Source organism: Melozone crissalis, unplaced genomic scaffold (genome assembly GCF_028551555.1).
Source record: "Melozone crissalis strain CALT ecotype California unplaced genomic scaffold, PUWL_Pcris_2 ptg000132l_1, whole genome shotgun sequence".
Lineage (NCBI taxonomy): Eukaryota > Metazoa > Chordata > Aves > Passeriformes > Passerellidae > Melozone > Melozone crissalis.
The window spans coordinates 1,181,324-1,199,548 of record NW_026535905.1 but is presented as its reverse complement, the minus strand read 5'-3'; the positions used below and the strand labels follow the sequence as shown (position 1 = coordinate 1,199,548).

General features: G+C 35.7%; 2 protein-coding genes across 2 annotated transcripts; both read right to left on the bottom strand.

Annotated features, from left to right (window-relative positions):
* Positions 1 to 1,425: 1,425 nt before the first annotated feature.
* On the bottom strand, positions 1,426 to 6,787 carry LOC128948533 (transmembrane emp24 domain-containing protein 11-like). Its single transcript, XM_054293285.1, is given in 6 exon segments — positions 1,426 to 1,575; positions 2,503 to 2,649; positions 4,719 to 4,844; positions 5,515 to 5,615; positions 6,470 to 6,637; positions 6,640 to 6,787. Coding segments are annotated over 6 exon segments (840 nt in total).
* A 4,077-nt stretch (positions 6,788 to 10,864) lies between these two features.
* Positions 10,865 to 17,043, bottom strand: LOC128948526 (spondin-2-like). The gene is made up of 6 exons (XM_054293278.1): positions 17,021 to 17,043; positions 15,991 to 16,216; positions 15,408 to 15,631; positions 14,949 to 15,140; positions 13,788 to 13,962; positions 10,865 to 11,741 (listed from the first exon to the last, which is right to left on the bottom strand). The coding sequence occupies exons 2-6, from the start codon at positions 16,211 to 16,213 to the stop codon at positions 11,563 to 11,565; spliced, it is 993 nt and encodes a 330-aa protein (XP_054149253.1). The 5' UTR covers positions 16,214 to 16,216; positions 17,021 to 17,043; the 3' UTR covers positions 10,865 to 11,562.
* Positions 17,044 to 18,225: the final 1,182 nt, after the last annotated feature.

Below are 18,225 nucleotides of genomic sequence, written 5' to 3'. Positions count from 1 at the left end.
CCAAATTTTTAAATATAGGACACAATGCAATGAGTAGCTTTATGAGATTTTATTTGGATTGATTTGGTCCCTGGAACATTGCTTTTTGTCTCTACTTTATATCAACTTTATTGATTCTCACATACTACCAACTGTCTTTTAACTCCCATGTTGGAAATATAAGTAGACTTAAAGGAAAATGTCATTTCCTTGCTAAAGAAAACAACAGGTGGGAAGATAGAAAAAAGAAAGAAAGCTGTGCCTTTACAACAATAATTGGTCTACAGATATTTCACCTTTCACTACCTTTTAAACCAGCAAAGTCTGAAAAGATGGGTATGAAAACAAACCACAATATTCTGCTATCACAGTGCTCTAGAAACTTCAGCTTCCATGTCTTTGTATGTAATCACCTCCAACTCCTACTACTGCTGCTTTGTCAAGCTAATTAGCTGGAATTTTAACCACAGCCTTTGACTTGTCATTGTATGGTGCTGTAGTTACACTGCTATTTGTACATAAACTAGCTAAATTAGGGCATAAAGGTATATGCAACCAAGCTGCAATAAGTAAAACAGAAAATTAAGTCAAAAACTGGTAATTTCTCTAAACAGTAATAACAAAGTTGCTAAATAATTAAAATTATAAAAATTCTCAGCACAGAAATATTTAGTGCAGGAATGAATTAAAATAAAATTGACATTGTTTACCAAGAAGCCAAATAATTTGGGTTTCTTTGGTATATTTCATAAAGACTGTAATTTACATAAACAACTGTGGGAGGCATCTGATCATCATCAATTCCATAGCTTAATGTTAAAGACTTTTCTGGAAGAAAAAGTAAGTATAATTCCAGATTGCTTGTCTGGGTCTCTCTCTTCTATGATAATTGCTGCCACCACTGATCAGTTCAAACTCTGAATATTTTACAAGAAAGCATTCACAATTATATTTAGGTGTTACGCATACATAGATTGAGTTCAAGACACTCTCACCCAATTAAACACCACAGGGAATGTAATTATTTCTCTGTTTACTATCTCAATCCTAGTCAGTCTGAAGTGCTGAACTCTTCATGGTAGTGCCAAATAAGATTACTCAGCAAGCACAGGAAACTTTATTTTAGATTTGTATTCTAGATTTAACCCACATTAAATATTCTTCATTAAGTACTGAATTTAAATTCTGCCTTAGTCACTGACTCCTTCTATATCTAGCTTTACATCTGTAGATGGGGGAAAAAATAGTAAAATATGGGATTCAAGGAGAAAAATGTGAGGGGATGCCTGAGGTTGTGACCTAGCTGGAGAAACCAGAGTTAGAGCAGAAGATGAGAGGAGGTTGAGAGTTCTATACAAGCAATTTTCTCGGAGGTGCAGGGTTTCTTTGGATGTTCAGTGTTACATGGTGTGTAAGTTTTGAATCTCTGCATTGGCTTTATAGAACTTAAACAAGCTTCTTAGATATGAAGAAATCTCTGAGAGATTTGATTTGCCAGATTCCAACAGAGATGAGGATTAGTGTTTGTGCTACAGCCCACCACAAAATGTTGCTGTTGGTTTCTTCGCTTGTTTTCCGAAACTTTTCTTCACGCTCCTAGGGAATAAGGGAAAAGCATAATTATTACCTTTTGCCATCTGTATGCTTCATGGTAAGCAGAAAGGCATCCCTCTTCTGCAGAGTGGTGAACAAAACCATTTTTCCATGTGGATAAAAATGAAGGTTTGTACCTATCTCTGTGGTGGATATGTGCACAAATCAAAACTGAGAAGCAGGCACACTGCATCCTGAAGCAGAAAGATAAACAGTTTCCCTTGTTCACAGAAGATGCATTGTGCTAAACATGCTCCATCAGTACAGATTTTAACCCGTTTAGGTTTGTATAATTTGCTGTCAAGAGCCCTTTTGCAGCCAAATTTCTGGTTTTGGGTAACAAGTTGATCCATTTCAAACTGGCTAACGAGTTTTGGGTAACGAGTTGATCCATGTCAAACTGCATAACGAGTTTTGGATAATGAGTTGATATATTTCTCAGTCTATCTGTGTGCATGTAGAAAGTGACTGGGTGTACACCTGTTTGAAGAAGGGATATTTAAATGTACACTTCATGGGGATATATAAATACACACTCAGTCGTTTCCTTCCCCACTCAGTGGAGTTTGTGCACCCAGGGCAGTGTGGAAATAACAGCGTCACCCACATTGGTACCTGCCACCAGCTCAGCTGCTGCGGCTGAGTCAGACCAAGAAAACCCTGCTTGGAAAATCCTGCTTTAAAATAACACCTGCTGCTAGAAAATAACACCTGCTGCTACAAGCATGAGCCCACAGTGATTAATAGTTTTATGTAGCCACTGAAAAATATTTTGCAAGGTAATAGAGACTATTTTGGTTAAATATCTATAGATTTTTATGAGTTAGTTAAAAACAGCCCTGCAATTGGATAATAAACCTCATAATACTTTATAAATCAGTAAGCCTATGTACAATATATTTTAACATTTACATTAGGGGACATACATACTCTTTCATACTCTTGTTCTCTGGTTACATGATGAATTTGCTCAATTAGATTCTCTAGTCTGATATTAACTTCATTCACTTTGTCTTTGGCTTGAATAGCAGATTCATCCAAAAAATGTTCTCCAACTCTGATGTCCAAATGGATGCGCTGCAAAAAGAAAAAAATGTTCTCATTAATGTATCTTCTGCTTTTTCAAAGTTCCTTGGAATAAAAATGAAACAATTTCCCCTTAAGATCATTGCAGGAAAATATTTTTAATTGCTTATAAAAATTAGAATTCCTCCTAAATTGGAATCAGGTGGAAAATTTGAAGGGTTTCCTAATTTTATTTTTAAATTAATTATAAAAATTTACAATCTTCACTAATGTTAGGGCATTATTTTATGCTAGTATTGGTTCAACTGCCATTAAAATGTTGGCTTTGTCCAAAATACTTGAAAAAAAAAACTGCTCATTATATTTCACTTTTCATCCTGATATTGCAGAAATTACTATTTTTAGTAGTACTGTTGGAGGCTTTTTACAATACACTTCTAGGTTCTCTCACATAACTGTTTTCTTCACATTATTTATCCAAGCTGGAATATCTCCCAATATCCTCCAGACTGTTGTATGATCTTTGGCAAAATTGCCTCAAGCCAGCCAAGCAATAGTACCATGGAAAGAAGAGAGAAGAATGGAACTTGCCATGTTATGCAACTTTTTTTGGCATGCATAAAAAATTCTACTAAAACTAGTAGGAGAAGCTTCTCCTAGAGCCAATTACTACCTAAGAGAAAATAAAAAGGTTTTAGCCAAACAAATCATCTTCAAAACCCTAGGAATTGATATTAGCGTAATAGAAGTTAGGTCTGCTCAGAGATCAGCCACAAATGAAGAGGGGATTTTCTTGCAGTTGTGTTGGTGTTACCTAACTGTATAGGTAGAAATCCATCTCACAACCTTGTGGAACTTTAATTTCTTTATTTTTGTTTGAAAGAGTTTAGATAACCATGTGGTTCTTACAAAGAACAGTTAAAGATTTACCTTCGCTCAAGAATGTTTTTCCTTTTGTGACCTTTATTCCTCCAGATTTAATTAAAAAGGACAATATTTTTATTTCTGTGTTCTCAAACAAATACTATTTAATATTTGTGATATTAATGTTCTCCTTCCCTGCATCTCTTGGCTTCTTTTATATAGGATGGCCAGAACTCTGCATGGTGCATGTATCATGTAAAATAATGCTAATACACCCCCATCTATTCCAGGTAAAATCACCTGTACATCCTCAGAATCCCATTCGTGGTGTATAGCTAACTGTGACCAACCAAAGCTTCATCCCCCTTACTCTCTCTAGTTGATAAGCTCCACAATTATTTTTTTTATGATTAGAGCTAATTGCTTTTGCAATGTATATGATTAAATTTCCATTAATTTCTATCAATCAGCCTGTAAGAACACCTTGTTATTCCAGTGTAATAACCCTATTCCAGTATTGTTATTTCTGTGTTATCTACATGTTTCTGAAGTGCACAGCTAGGATGAGATTTAGCTTACCTTAACTCATTTAGGAGATGATGTTTAGCTGGTTATTTAACTCTTTTTCCGTCAGCTGAAAAGCCCCAAATCACTCTAGAGAGTAATTCTCTCCTGGTTTTGGGAAGCAGCAAATAGATAAAATTTCCAAACAGTACTTAAAAATTTTTTGCTGCAATCAGTAGAGCCATGATATCACCTCTGATGGCTTTTTTTTCTCTCCAAATCTGCATTAAAGCCAGTTTTGCTGGTAGTAGACAATAACAAGTAGGCTGAGATATTCTTTATTCTAATATCTTTCAGAAACTAAAGTGTTACATTTTCACTGGCAATCCAATCTAAGTTACTGAATACATGGAATATCTTTATGTCAAATGCTTGTGTTGGTCAATCTTACATAAATGTCTTTTGGATTCAAATTATTTGTTCTTAATGATCAGACTCTTTCACATTCAAAGCGCAATACAAGCATTAAATCTCTCTGTCCTTAGTCCTGCCTCTTGAATGCTGACTTTTAAAATATGACAACACTCTTTTTATCTTTTTATCTGCATAATTCTATGTTTACTTTCCTTTATCCCTAAAAAACGTTGAATTATCTGCTAGAAGCTAGACCAACTTCTAATCCAGTTTGAAATCTCTGCTGTTGGTAATGATTTCTACTGTTCCAACAAAGACCATTTAGGAAATACACCTACCAGTTTACTTCCTGCAATCACTACAAATCTTGTGGAGTTAGACTGGAAACAGATGATGTGCTCCCCAGAGATGTAGGATGTAAAAGTAAAGGTCCCTTGTGGCCCATACAGTTTTGACAACAGTACCTGCAATTTAGATATAGGCATTGGGTTTGTAATTTATAACTACCAATAAATAAATCAAAAAACAGTACTGTGAATTGAATGCAAAAAGGAATCAGTTAAGCTGCTGACATCATTAAATTTATCCAAATTTCAGAACACATTTAGAGAAAAGAAAACAATTTTAGCTCACAGGGAACACGAAAATATTACAGAATTTTGCAATGTACAAAAGCCAATGCTCTCTAAAGCATTCGAAGTCTGAAAACTGACACCTTGCCTAGGTAGGGACATAAGCTGTCCACTGCTACGAGCAGCCTTGGTGAGCTTGACTTTGGGTTCTGTTTATCATCAGCACCCCTTTCTGCTGCTCAGGTGGATTCTGTACCATCTTACTTCATTAGTGAATTTTGGGGTTTCATTTTTCATTTACCTTTTTTCTCAGTTGTCACTGATTCTTCTTATGGACGCTGTTTCCCAAATCTGGTCGTAATGCAAAAATTGTCCATACACATATTTATCAAATATCATATTTTTTTTTACTTTTATCTTTCAGCATCAAAATGCTGAACTAGCTGGTAGACTGTAGATTTATTTCTTCCTCAGAAGTGTCTTTTATTTTTAGATAGTGCTGCCTGCCAGTGCCAGAAGTCAAGTCGTAAATCGTAGAGAAACATTTATAAAGCATTTTTACCTCACCAGTAGGGCTTGTGACAGTCACAAACATTCCCAAACCAGGAGCAGATTCAAGAAAGTCATGTGTATGTAAATCCCAGCGTTGTACTTTGTAATTCCCTGAATAAAAACAGAGATAAATCTGTTAAGTGAAACATAGCTTGACATTAAACATCTTTGATGCTTTTTCAGGAAAAATAGAAATATGTATATATTTAATGTGTTTATGATTAATATTATTCAGGGGCACTTCATAACAGTGAAATGCAATAAATTTTTACTACAGTAGGAAATGTTCTAAAGTACTACAAAAAAGGGTTAATAAGAAAATCTTTCTAATTACTTTAATGCTCTGGGAAGTTTAGCCTCTAGAAGGCACACTGAGACCTCCAAAAGCATAATGTACTGTACTACATTATATTTTATGGATTGTCTTTCACTCTTATCATATTATTTTTTTAAAAAAAGATTAATTTGTATTATATTTTATTATCCCCTTGAAATCTTACATTTAGAGTCTTGTAGATTAATTTAATGTGCTTCTCATATCAGAGGAGAAATGAAACTTTAGTACATTGTGAATTGTCTGTTTTCAGACCAGCACTTTTCAAAAAAGTAACTCTCCCATTCATATGGGGAAAGCCATGTTACAGAAATCCTGATATGAATGAGCACATCAGTCAGAACGTGCAGAAGCACGCGTGGAAGCAGCAATTCCACAGCTGTAGAATTAAAAACCATTCTTTTTCTCTGTTTAGTCAGTAAAGCACTCTGAAAACCGGCTTTTCTTTGTGTGATGTATACACACAATGTTTGAGGACTTTAAACCTAATCCCTGCTGCAGGGAGTTATTTTCAGAGTGCCCTTTTCTGGTTTTTTACCATATTCATCAGTCACAGAAATTGCTGTTACATTTCCAGTTACCTTTGTTACTGCATGAGTTAGATAATCATAAAGCATTGACAGGTACCTACCAACTACCAGGGTGTCGCTGGGAATATCTTCAATTATGCATTTCTCTTCTCTTTCTCCCATGTGAAAATACAAAGCGAGTGAAAAAGAAATCCAAAAGTTCATAAGAAATCCTATTAATTTACTTTTCATGTTTTTTATATATCCCTGCTGTACTTCTTTTGAAGATAGTTACATCCAAGTGCCTGTAGTCTTGTGGTTGTTCCTGGTTTGCTGCTTATCAGAGTATTTTTGAGAGAGAAAAAAACCTGTGAGAAAAGGCAGCTGCTGGTTACACATTTACAAATAACTACAGCATGTTCTGGAGAATGAGATAACATGGAAAAGACACCTTTAAAATTCTTTCTTCTTTCCCAGCATCTAGATTAAAATTTATTTTATACACTTAGAAGAGCATGAAACTGAAAGGGCCTCTCCAGTGCTTGAGATCAGTTCCCTAGATTACTGTAGGCAACTACATTGACTACCTCTTTCCATAAACTGCTATATTTTCAACTTGAGTTATTATTTCCCATCAATTCTGGGTGATTATTCCAGAGCTTCACCCCTCCTTTATTAAGCAAACTTTTAATTTCCATCCTAAATCATTGTACAAATGTAGGCATCTGCTTAAAACCTACAGGCACTACATAAGAGAACTCTAAAGAAGTCGAAAGAACTTGAATAAGTTCTTGAATAATAATCAAATAATCCATTAAATAATCAAATAAGATTAGTGAATATGATATTGCAGAAAAAAATAACAACATTAACAGTTTCAGAACAAGATTTTTAGTATACAAATGGCTATTTCTTAGATACTTTCTAGTACCTTCTCTGAAGAAAGTTACAGTATAACTCAAACAATGATTGAGGTTCTTATTTTTATTCTTTGTACTAATATAGACAAATGTGTATGTCTGATGACAAACTCATTTATCACTTAAGTGTTCCTTGTCCTATAAGTGTAGATCACTCTGTCTGAAATCTGGGCCTGAATGGCATTTCCAGCAGGTAGGACCCACCAGTGGGATCATTTCCAGCTGGGAGGACCCATCTTTCCTCATAATATTTATGTTATCCCAATTGCACAAGAGCACATATTTTTCTTGTGTCCAAGAAGAGGGGGGCACAGCCCTTCATCTTCAATATCTGTAACCTAAATAAAAATTTTGGAGTAAACTCCTACTGGATTATTTCACATTTGCAAAAGGAGGACTGATTCATGTTTATTACCCTTCACTGCACCTGCCATCTATGAAGTTGTCTCAGTGAAGGAATGTCTGTGTAACACTGGCACAGGCTTAGGACCATCCTGGGTCCACTCCATTTCACAGCATGGAGTATCTTCATGGAAGTTGTAGCACAAGTATTAGTTCAGCTCCAAAAATCACCCATCAGCATCCCCATATTGAAAGGTTGTCAGATGAAGAGAACTGATTCCTTACACATTACTGCTTTGACTCCATATGGATAGAGGGATAAAAATTGCATCTCATGGCTGTTGAATCCTTAGGAGTGTCAAGGGGGGTGTTCGGACTCCTTTACTACTTCAGCACTTATCAATCAGAAATAATTTTAGATTATACAAGATACCATGATAATATTGGACTTTTGCCCCTCTACCACAGGAGATGTTGACTGTCATGCACCTGCATGAATTCCCATGCCACACTCATACCTGTAGGAAATCGAGGTTTGTCTGCAGGTTGTGAGCTACTTGACCTGTTATCTTTTTAGCTTTTTCTTGGGTTCTTGTGGCTTCCAAAGTTCTGAGTTCCAATGGTAGAACACAGGATATACAAAGAGACACCACTTTATCCTTCACTCTGCCCAGACCCATTGGAAGAGACACATTTCTTCTGTGCTTTTGGCTAGCAAATGCTGGATAGTAGGGCTGATGGACTTCAAGCAAACAAAAATAATTCAGTCTCCAAGTAATCAGGTTGTTGTGCAGCATACTGAGAGCTTTCTTTTGTCTCAGTCATTCAGAGTTCTGTAAATTGTCACGGACACAACTTCTGCATACTGCAAAAATCCCATTGAACAACATCTGGCTGATACCAGAATCGCTGTATTGAGTGTTAGATTTATTTCTTGGGAGTGTTAAATATTGTCATAGAATAGTCTGAGTTCCTTTATTATGTTGGATCATTCATGACAGATCAGTTATTCCCAATGTACTTCAATTTCCTGGGACCGGGAATATAATGAAATGAAGCTTTTTGCCTTAAATAGCATCAGATAGTCTCAGATCTTTAGTTTGCACACTTATTCCATTATAGGAATTTAATTTCGTGTGGATTATTTTTTTAGGACCACAGTTTAATTCTGTGGTGATTTTTTTGTTACTACACTTTGCCATTAACCACACCTTTCATTCTGCAGAACATCTGCCAAGGCATCAGAGCTGATCTAAGCTATTCTTGAAAAGAATTGTCTTTACAAATCCATTTCAAGCTTCTTTCCAAAGTGCTTTCTGAGATTAGCTTAACCCAGGAATTAATTTGCCTATTTCCTTCCCTAAATCTCTTGTATTTAGGACCTCAGCATTTTGGCTGCCAACCATCTGTAACATGAGGAACAAGGAAAAGGAAGGGAGAGCTTCTCTGTGTTTCTTCCTGGTCCCAAAATCTTTAAGGGAATTCCAAGGCTGCTGAAGTTACAAAGTCCTAATAATATCTGTGCAGGGATAATGTTCCTCACGAATCAGTTTAATAGATAAATACTATCAGAAATGTGCTCCATCACTAGAATGCATTTCATTCACTGTATCCACAGCCTTGCCTAGGAATGGCTCCATCCCTGTGGTGTCAAAGGGAATACCTGGAATTGTATTTATGGCCAAGCAATGCACAGGGGCATCCTTAAAGAATATATTTACCAAGGTCTCCTGAATTTACTGCTTACAAAAATCCCCATCTCCAGGTAACTGGCTGCATAGGAGACTTCTGTCCTTGAAGGAAGATGCAGTGAATATTCATGTATGTAACCACCCTAAAATAGTAAAGTTATGTATCACTGACTGGAGTTTTCTGAGGTGTGCTGGGTACATATTCTCTTTCTACTCCTTGTCCTTATCTCATCCTTTCTCCTTCAGTGTCCTTTGGAAAACTTTTGTATCCAGGAGTTTGAGCAAACACTGGGACTCCTCCACTCAAATTAAATCTTGTAGGAGTGAAATCCCAGTTTCAGGTCATGTATGTTAATGCAAATGCAGGTATTCTTTTACTGGGTCTGGGCCTTAATTTATTCTGGGCATGGGAAGAAGGAAAACTGTAGTGTTTAGAGAATTTCCAGGAAAGTACCTCAAAGGATATCTTGTAGGTTTTGAGTTTGTTTTTCCTAAGGCATAATTTAGACTTGCATCTGATATCTGCCCAAAAGCTTTATTGAGCTTAATTTTTCTCTTGATAACCAATTTGAAATAAACTCCTACCCTCTGAGAATATTTAAATATATACTACAATATATGCTTATGTTTTCTGATATGATGATAAGTGCGTAAAGGTAGTAAATAAGTGTAACAGAAAACATAGAATGGTTAAAACTAATAAAAAGAAGAAAGAAAAATAGTAACAATTAACTAAACACAGAATAGTGTAGTAACACTACTCCCATTATAGAGTGGAAATAGAGGGAACTTAAAAAAATAGTAAGTGTGCAATTTTGTGATTGAGCAACTTGTATAAGTGAACTATTTTGAACAAACTGTGGGAATGTGAAGAATGAGAGAAGAGCAGAAATTCCTATATTTAGTTCTAACAATTATGTATTTATCAGCATTTGCAGGACCAGTGAAGTTTAGTCTGATAAAGTTTCAAATTTATTTGTGTCTTTACAAGATATCTCTCCTGGAAAAAGAAATACAGAGAAATGTTTAAATGTTTCACCTCTGTGGAGAATACAGTGTGCTCATTTAAGGACAAGAGAAATTGTCTTGTATTTGGCATATTCTGGAAAACAACAAATCGACTCTCCTGTTCAGTACCTGTACTGTATATTTGTAAAATTGCAGTGTGCTGTAAAAGTTTTTGAGCTGACTTTAAACTTACTCTATTGAATTAGTATTATTCCAAAATTCTTTTCCTAGTTGGTAGCCACAGCTCTTCATAAGACATGTGTTATATTAATTTTATAAGTTATTTGAGCATTAGAACTTGCAGACAGGAACAGTTTCTGACATGTGTTTTGTTAGAGTTGTGCATACCTTAATTTTAGGTAATATATACACAAATAGCAGCAAACACATATAAAGAAACATGGACACATTTACTGCATATATGAAGTTATTGATATAATTTATGTTATGGTCAACAGTGTTAACTTTGAAATTTAAAGTTATCTAATGAGGAACACAGACCAACAATCAGCTTTTGAATCTCAGCTAACACTTTTAATTCAGCTCAGATGTTTTCTACTACTATCCACACTTCAGATGTTTTTCTAGTAATTTTGTTGGCTGTGTCCTCATGGCAGTTGTCTTCTCACTTTTGAGAAAGAAAAATAAAAAGACATTTTCATATAGTCAAAAGTCTCAAGACAAGTTTACTCAGTTCCATTATTGTCTTAACCACACTGCAAACATCTGGTCACTCTGACTTTTGTAAGTAGTTTCTGAGGAAATGCACATTAAGCAAGGTTAGAAAGATGACAAAAATGCCAATAAATTATAAAAACATAATTTAGAAGGAAAAACTATTTTCTAGGTATAAATAGGTGTAGATAAACAAATTACAATATTTAAGGAGGTTATTAGCTTAGACTTTGCGATTGAAAGATTTTTTCTGTGAAGTAAAAATGTGAAGTACGATCTTCCCAAATGTCTTCTTTTCTGCCACTAGAGGGTACTCCAAGAACTTACAGTGTATTTGGAGGAAGGATTTATTTGGGGGTTTTGTTCTTTAAATTATCCAGTACTGTTGTCCTACTAAACCTTAGGAATTTAACCCCCCAAAATTTTGATATTAAATAAAAACTTTCAAACCCACTCTAATGCAGCTTTTCAGCAAAATAGTGCAGCGTATCCAAATGATAAAGAACATTGACTGACATGTAGTTCAGATTTAAACTTATCCTACTTTTAAATTATCTTAATTATTATATTTTCTTTATTTCAGACACAATTTTCTGGTTCACATCCTGTTTCTTCATCCAGGTCTGGACAAGGCATTCCATTGTTGGCAGGCTGAAGAAGAACAAAGCGAGTTCTGATCTTGGTGCCTGTTTCCCTGCAGACCCCTCTGCAGAGCCCCCAGGAGGACCATTGCGAAACCTCACAGTCCAGGGGTGTTTCTGCAACACACACAGCAAAGAGGGAGCTTCACATCGAGTTGTGCTTAAGGCAGATACACAGTTGGGAAAGCATTAAGGAATGATCATCAAACAGCATCCTTTCTTATACAAAACACATGTGATATCCATCAAACCAGTGTGTGGTCTCATAAATTAGAAAAAAACCAATCTGGTTTCAGCTCCTAAACTCATTGGTGTTATTGTTATTTCAGTCTAGAGCCTGTCTGAGGTATTACATCAGTTCTGAAGCATATTATATCTTGAATGAAAAACAGAATTCCTTAAAAGAAAACTATGCTTAATATGATTTTACTCAAAAGATTGAATTAGAAAATATTAACTGTCAATTTTTATAACTCATTTTCCTTTTCATGACTAACTAAAACACTGAGATTAAAGCTTTTCTCTGGTTTACTTAGGTATATTTATATTTCTTTGCAGGCAGCTATTGTTACTAGAGTTGTTCGTATCGAAATCCATTTTACTTTTGTTCCAATTTGCTTTGGAAATAAAGTCCCATTTTTTATCATCTTGCTATTTTTTGGTCTGTACACTACTCTTCCCTTTGCCAATAAGGATATTCTATCACTAGAAGCTTTCTAATGATGAAAGGATTTCAATGTAATTTTCATTAAGTGCAAGAAAAGAAGTTAGAAACTCTGAAGTGCTATCCATAATGTAATGTATGCTTCTACCTAAGTAAAAATCATCAAAAGTGGGTGAATATTCCTTAGCAGGTTAAATTAAAATACTGCTTGTCACAGGAAGTGGCATCAAAGCTGCCTGTGCCAGCATTTGTGGGCAAAAGACGTGTGCACAAGCCCATCCTTCAATGCCACACTAAACATGTAACACCTGCGATAAATTTCTGGTGTTCCAGTGAACTCACCACTTCTGCTGTCATCACTCATTCCTAGGTTTCCTGAGGGAATGAGGGACACTGCTTGACCTCTGGTAATTAAATCTGCCCCTTTGATTCCAGAATAAGTTTTTAAGTTGGTTTAATATACTGGTTCATACACAAGAAAGTGGGGATTTGTGATTAAAAATTATATTTGGAATACTATACTTTAAAGGCAGTTTTGAATTTATATCATGAACAGGGCCAAATTTTGCTTTCAAATCTTATGGGAAGGATATATACTGTAAATTAGATGTGTAACACCCACTTTGCTATGTATTGTTTATTAATAGAATTACATTAAACCGCTATAAATTGATAAATACATTTATTAAATTATAAATTACACATTAACTGAGCAGGGAATGAGCTGTATTGTAGTGGTTGTAAGGTGACCAGCTTTGCTAGAGACATGCCATCTCCAGACAATCTGGAGAAGTTTCTGGAACATGGCAACTCTTTTGGGAATACATTGGTCCCTTGGAGCAAATATTGTGTTAACAATATATGTATTTTAATTCAGAGGTTTGAAAATCACCCTTATGATTGACTTGAGTGAGCAGTTTGCACTTCTTCCTATCTATTCAAGTTTATTAGCTAATATTTTTGAGAAAATGAAAATGAGAGAGAACTTCATTTTTGTTATCAGGATTTACGTTTCTATTGAAAATATGTCCAAATCAATCGAATTATGTAAATTTTATTGCACATAGCTGCCAAGCTCTGACCCAGAAAGAGACAGCAATAATGGTTCTTGGCTTCATTGTCATGTAAAAGCTTAAGGATGAGTATTTACTTCAAAGTTGCAAAGACTTTGGGAATGCTGATTCTGACTGAGTGTCATTTGTTTCTTATAAAATTCACTGAGCTACACTGATACAAAGGCTTGGGTAGCTCTTACCCTGGATATGGCCCAGTCCTTTGAACCACAGCTGAAATATGCAATCCCTTACTTATTCTTTCAGGAATTCCCTTTCATGTCAACTGGCTTGTTTTATTTCCCATTTGTGAGTCTGGAACTATTCCTGTGCAGATAGGAGAATATTCTGCCTGATCACCTGTTTCATCCACATCACCTGCCAGATTTCCACATACCTCTGAGTGAATGGAAATAACAGAATTGAGAACACCTACTAATCACTTACCTGAGACAGTGTCTATTATTTCATTGCTTTTAGCTGGAAGATTAATAAAAGGTGCAGAAAGACCTAGCTGGGTTTTCTTTATTTTCACCATTGTTACTTGAGCAATTGGTGGCAAAATTTTGAGTTTGGGATAATAAAATGAGTTTGCTGGGTGACTTGGAGAGGAACAAGTGATCTGTGAAAAAAAAAAGGGGGGAATATTCAAAAAAAACTAAGAAGATAATTGTAAAATCATGTTTGTAAATCATGCTAGTACTTTTTAGCAAATAATTTGCATACAACCAGTTTCTATGAACACATAGTTCACATAACTGTCCTGGTCAGCCCAGAATTTTTAATACAGGGTACTTGACTGGATACAGAACTGTGGTAGGAGGTCCTGCAAACACAGTAATGTATGAAAAGATTTGACAGAAGGAGCTGGATGTTATTACAAGAAGAATACATGAGTATTAAACAATAATATTAGGTATGCTGTAAGAGCTGCCATATGGGTATTAGAGGCCAAATGCTTCTCTCTTCCTTTCCTCATCAGCACAGCATTTGATGCTACAGAAACTCACCTTTAAGAAAGGATTAGGTGAATACTTGTAGTATTCAAAGCATTTGAATCAAAATCCTTCGTTTACCACCTCTCTTAAATGGCAAAAGCAAAGTATGGGGCATAGAGAGGATGAAATGAGCAAAAGAGATTGAAAGCAATGTCACCACAGTGAAGTTCTCTGCTTTCCTTTAGGTCCTTTCCCTCAAATGTTGCAGTTTCAGGTTTCAGCAGTGCTTTCAACTGAAAACTCCTCCTCACAGCAGTATTCACTACTAAGAATTTTCCTGGTTAGATTCACATTTGGTGATGTCAGGACTTTTGTATTTTCATTTTCCTGGCACTTAAGGATTGTTAAATATCATCTACAAAAATTGTCAGCTTTTCCAGAAAACGTAGAGACAAATTCTCATGAACCATTTACATTTGCCTAATAAATTTCAAAGACACAGAAGATTAAAAAATCAGTAGGTTTATCAGCTGTGTAATAAATCCATATATGGAGAGCATCAGCCTTCTCAAATACTGCAATCAGTTTCACTATTTTAGACGAGTTATCTTTTAAAGGGAAGACTCAAAACATATCAGTATGAAGTGCTAAACTATGCCCATGCACCTACCTCTGTAACTGTGTCCTGTGGAATGGTGGCAAAGTTTGGGGAGGAAAATGTGAATCCACTGTCAGTTCCAGCATCATATGGAAATAGATCCACTGATACTTCATCCACCCAGTGGTCTCCCTCACAGAGATTTAGGCTGTCAACGCCCACGAACCAGTCAGGGCTGGGAACGATTCGTACAACGAACGAAACCTAATGAAACAAAATGATCCATCGGGATTGCATCACTTGCTTTGGAATGCTGCAGTCCCGCTTTTAGTGATTTTCACTCAAAGTTTTTGAAATAATGTCATTTTGCTCTTCTACTTCATGGTAGCTGTACAGTGCTCCCTGCAATGTGACATGCTTTTTAGTAATTCTTTTTCATGATGTTGTTTCTACAAGTGAGAACTCAAATATTTAATTTTGGTTGCTGGTAACATAAAATAAACTTTGAAATGAGTATGTACATTTACTTACTAAGGGATGTCTTGGATGTGCTTCTAATTCGGTTGAGGTTTGTCCTGTACCACTGGAAATTGCAGGAGCAGAGAAGATTCCGTGCACACTCTGAATTTTCTCTCCAGCTTCTTCTATTTCTTTCATTAGTGCCCATGCTTCACCCTTTTCAGCAAAATCACGTACACCATTGCTGGCATATTCATTTTTTTTCCACATGCTGTAGTCAGAACTATGAGTAACACCTATTTGAGTGAATACATGGCATGACATAAAAGTCTGATTTAGAGTGTCCCTATTTCTTCATTTTCTCTGTTTTATTTCTGAGGTTAAAAAAAAAAGTGTATAAAATTGAGTGAGCACTAAAACATTTGGCTTATCACTGCTTCTTTCAGCTGCAGCCAATTGAAAACAGAAGTCAATTGAAAACAGTTGGAGATTTTTGAGAACATTGTGGATACTTCAATATCTGCATTTCATCCTCAATAACTTTGGCTTTTTTTTTTCCTTTTTTCATTACTTATCTTACATAACCATTAAGGAAAAAAGAGACCACAGAGGTCAAGAGGTTTATCTGCTCTCAGTGCTGTGCATATTCACTTACCCAGCAAGGATGACCACTGAGCTGGGGGCCTGTAGAGCGGGTACTGCTTGGGGAAGGCAGTCTGGCTCCATTTCCCTGTGAAGATTATCCTGTACTTAGCAAGCTCCTCTGCTGTGCAGAGAGCATCCTCCCCCACGGGCAGGCTGCTGCCACAACCCAGCGCTGCCACAAGAACTGTCCACATAACTTTACAGGACCAGTAGACAAACGTCAGGTTTTCCATTGCCTTCCACACGAAAAGAAAGAAAAAAAAAGTATCAGTCATATTAGTCACTCCAAACTCAAAAATTAATAGCAGTTACCTAATAAAATGTAATGTGACATGAGCTATAGCCAAAGAGAAGGCAGATATCTGGAACACTAAAAATTGCTGTACTTCTGAAAACATTACTATAATGCTTTCAGATTTGTTATTTCCATGGTATATACTACAAACCTGTAATTTTACCTGGGACAAGTGTTTCTAATAAAAATGAAAATAAAAATGTCTTATCCTTGTCCATAGTACTACCTCAGAGAAAAATCTGTTTCTGATTTTCTTTTGAAATCTGATTAGAGTCACATCTTGATTTAATTAGAGTAGCAACTGTTTCTGTGGAAAACATTAGTGGTATATTTATTCTTCTAAAGATTAAATTGCAGGTTACTTTGCCAAAAGAAATTATTTATTTTAAATTTGTGTTCTACAAAGGCTGTTTTATAGCGTAACATTTAAAGTCAAATGGATTTCATATTTATATAAATTACTTTGCTGTCATAATGTGAATTCAAAGCATTGTAATTCCTTTAGGTTGTTTAAACTACAGAGTTTAAAAAATCAGTATTTTTTTTACAGTTACTGTCATAGGTTGTGCAAATTTTGTTTTTAAATTAACATGCTAATTGCATCAGACTGTTGAACTCCACCAATTGTTTAAAATAACAGCCTTAAAACTGATTTTTAAACGTATTTGTCCTTTGAGAAAACTATACAATCTTAAGTAAATCACTAATAATACATTAGTTTGTAAAAATATCTATGAATACTCACTAAATATTCCTCTGGAGCACTGGCAGGGGGAGAGCACCTGCTTTTGCTGGCAGCTGAGTTGGTCTGCAAGAGAAGACAGTAGGAGTCTTGCTATTTATGCCTGGAGAGGGTCCCTTTGGTCCAACAATTATTGCAATCTTTAGACTTTCCAGGTTTGCAGAAATCGTGCCATCTTCTTGTTTGCAGTCCCTCTGGATGGACTGGCAGAGGTTTCCTGTCTGTCAGCTGCTTCAGATTCCTTATCAGAAGACGGAGATGCCGAAAAGACAAAATGCTTTTTAAAAATACCTTGGATTCTTAGTAACAGTTTGAGTTTTCTGGTGCCTTTGCAGTTCTTTGCTCTTATTAATGCCTCCAAGCTATACAAATGAACCGATTCCAGCACTGAAATAGTTCTAGTGAATACTCTTTAAATGAGAAACATGTTTTCTTGTAAGTTTTATTGTCTGACAGATGCTCCTTCCAAACATTTACAGAGAGCTTGCTCACTCTCACACACCATATGTATGTGTTCAAATAAAAGGGGTGAGGCAGCTAAAAATGTCAAGAGGGAAAAAAAGTTACATTTCATAATTGCACATACTCACACAGGCTGTGTCTCCTGCAAATATGAATTAATTTAAAGTAGTACAGTGTATATTTTTGTGTGTACAGTACTGTGTGCTGGATGATGAAAGGGCTCTGTAACGTGGTTTCTTTGGAAAGAGTGGTTTCGGGAAGCTCAGAGATTTTTCTTAGCTGTCTTCAGAGTAAAAATCCTCAAATAAAAATCTCATTATTACAGTTAGATCATACATCCTCTATAGTACAGTACATACACCTACATCATTAAAAACTTTTAAATTGTTTATGAAAAATAAGCATTATAGAGTGACCCAATTAAAAAATAATGTTTAACCTTTATTTATTTTCCCAACTGCTTTTCAAATAAGGCAAAACAGAGGGCTTTGTGCCAAACCTGTAATGTTAACAAATGCTATTGTGGCTAATCAGCAATTGAAAAATTTACAGTGAACCATGAAAATAATATTTCATAGAGTTTTCTTTAGAAATTGTGAGGAATGCCACTTAAGTACTTCCCCAGATCTCTAACATGACGGTGCAGCATGTGGGAAAGGACCCAAACAAACCCAGTTATTTTCCAGATGCAGCTCCCAGGGCAGCACGGGTTAAGCACACAGCACCCAGCCCCAGTGACACGCTCC

What these genes read in the sequence shown, in the direction of transcription:
- LOC128948526 (XM_054293278.1), bottom strand. Translation starts at nt 16,213, where the DNA reads ATGGAAAACCTGACGTTTGTCTACTGGTCCTGTAAAGTTATGTGGACA. An exon ending in CACAGGACACAGTTACAGAG is followed by an intron (nt 13,963 to 14,948) that starts GTAGGTGCATGG and finishes TTTTTTTCACAG; the next exon opens with ATCACTTGTTCCTCTCCAAG. An exon ending in AATAATAGACACTGTCTCAG is followed by an intron (nt 11,742 to 13,787) that starts GTAAGTGATTAG and finishes TGTGTGTTGCAG; the next exon opens with AAACACCCCTGGACTGTGAG.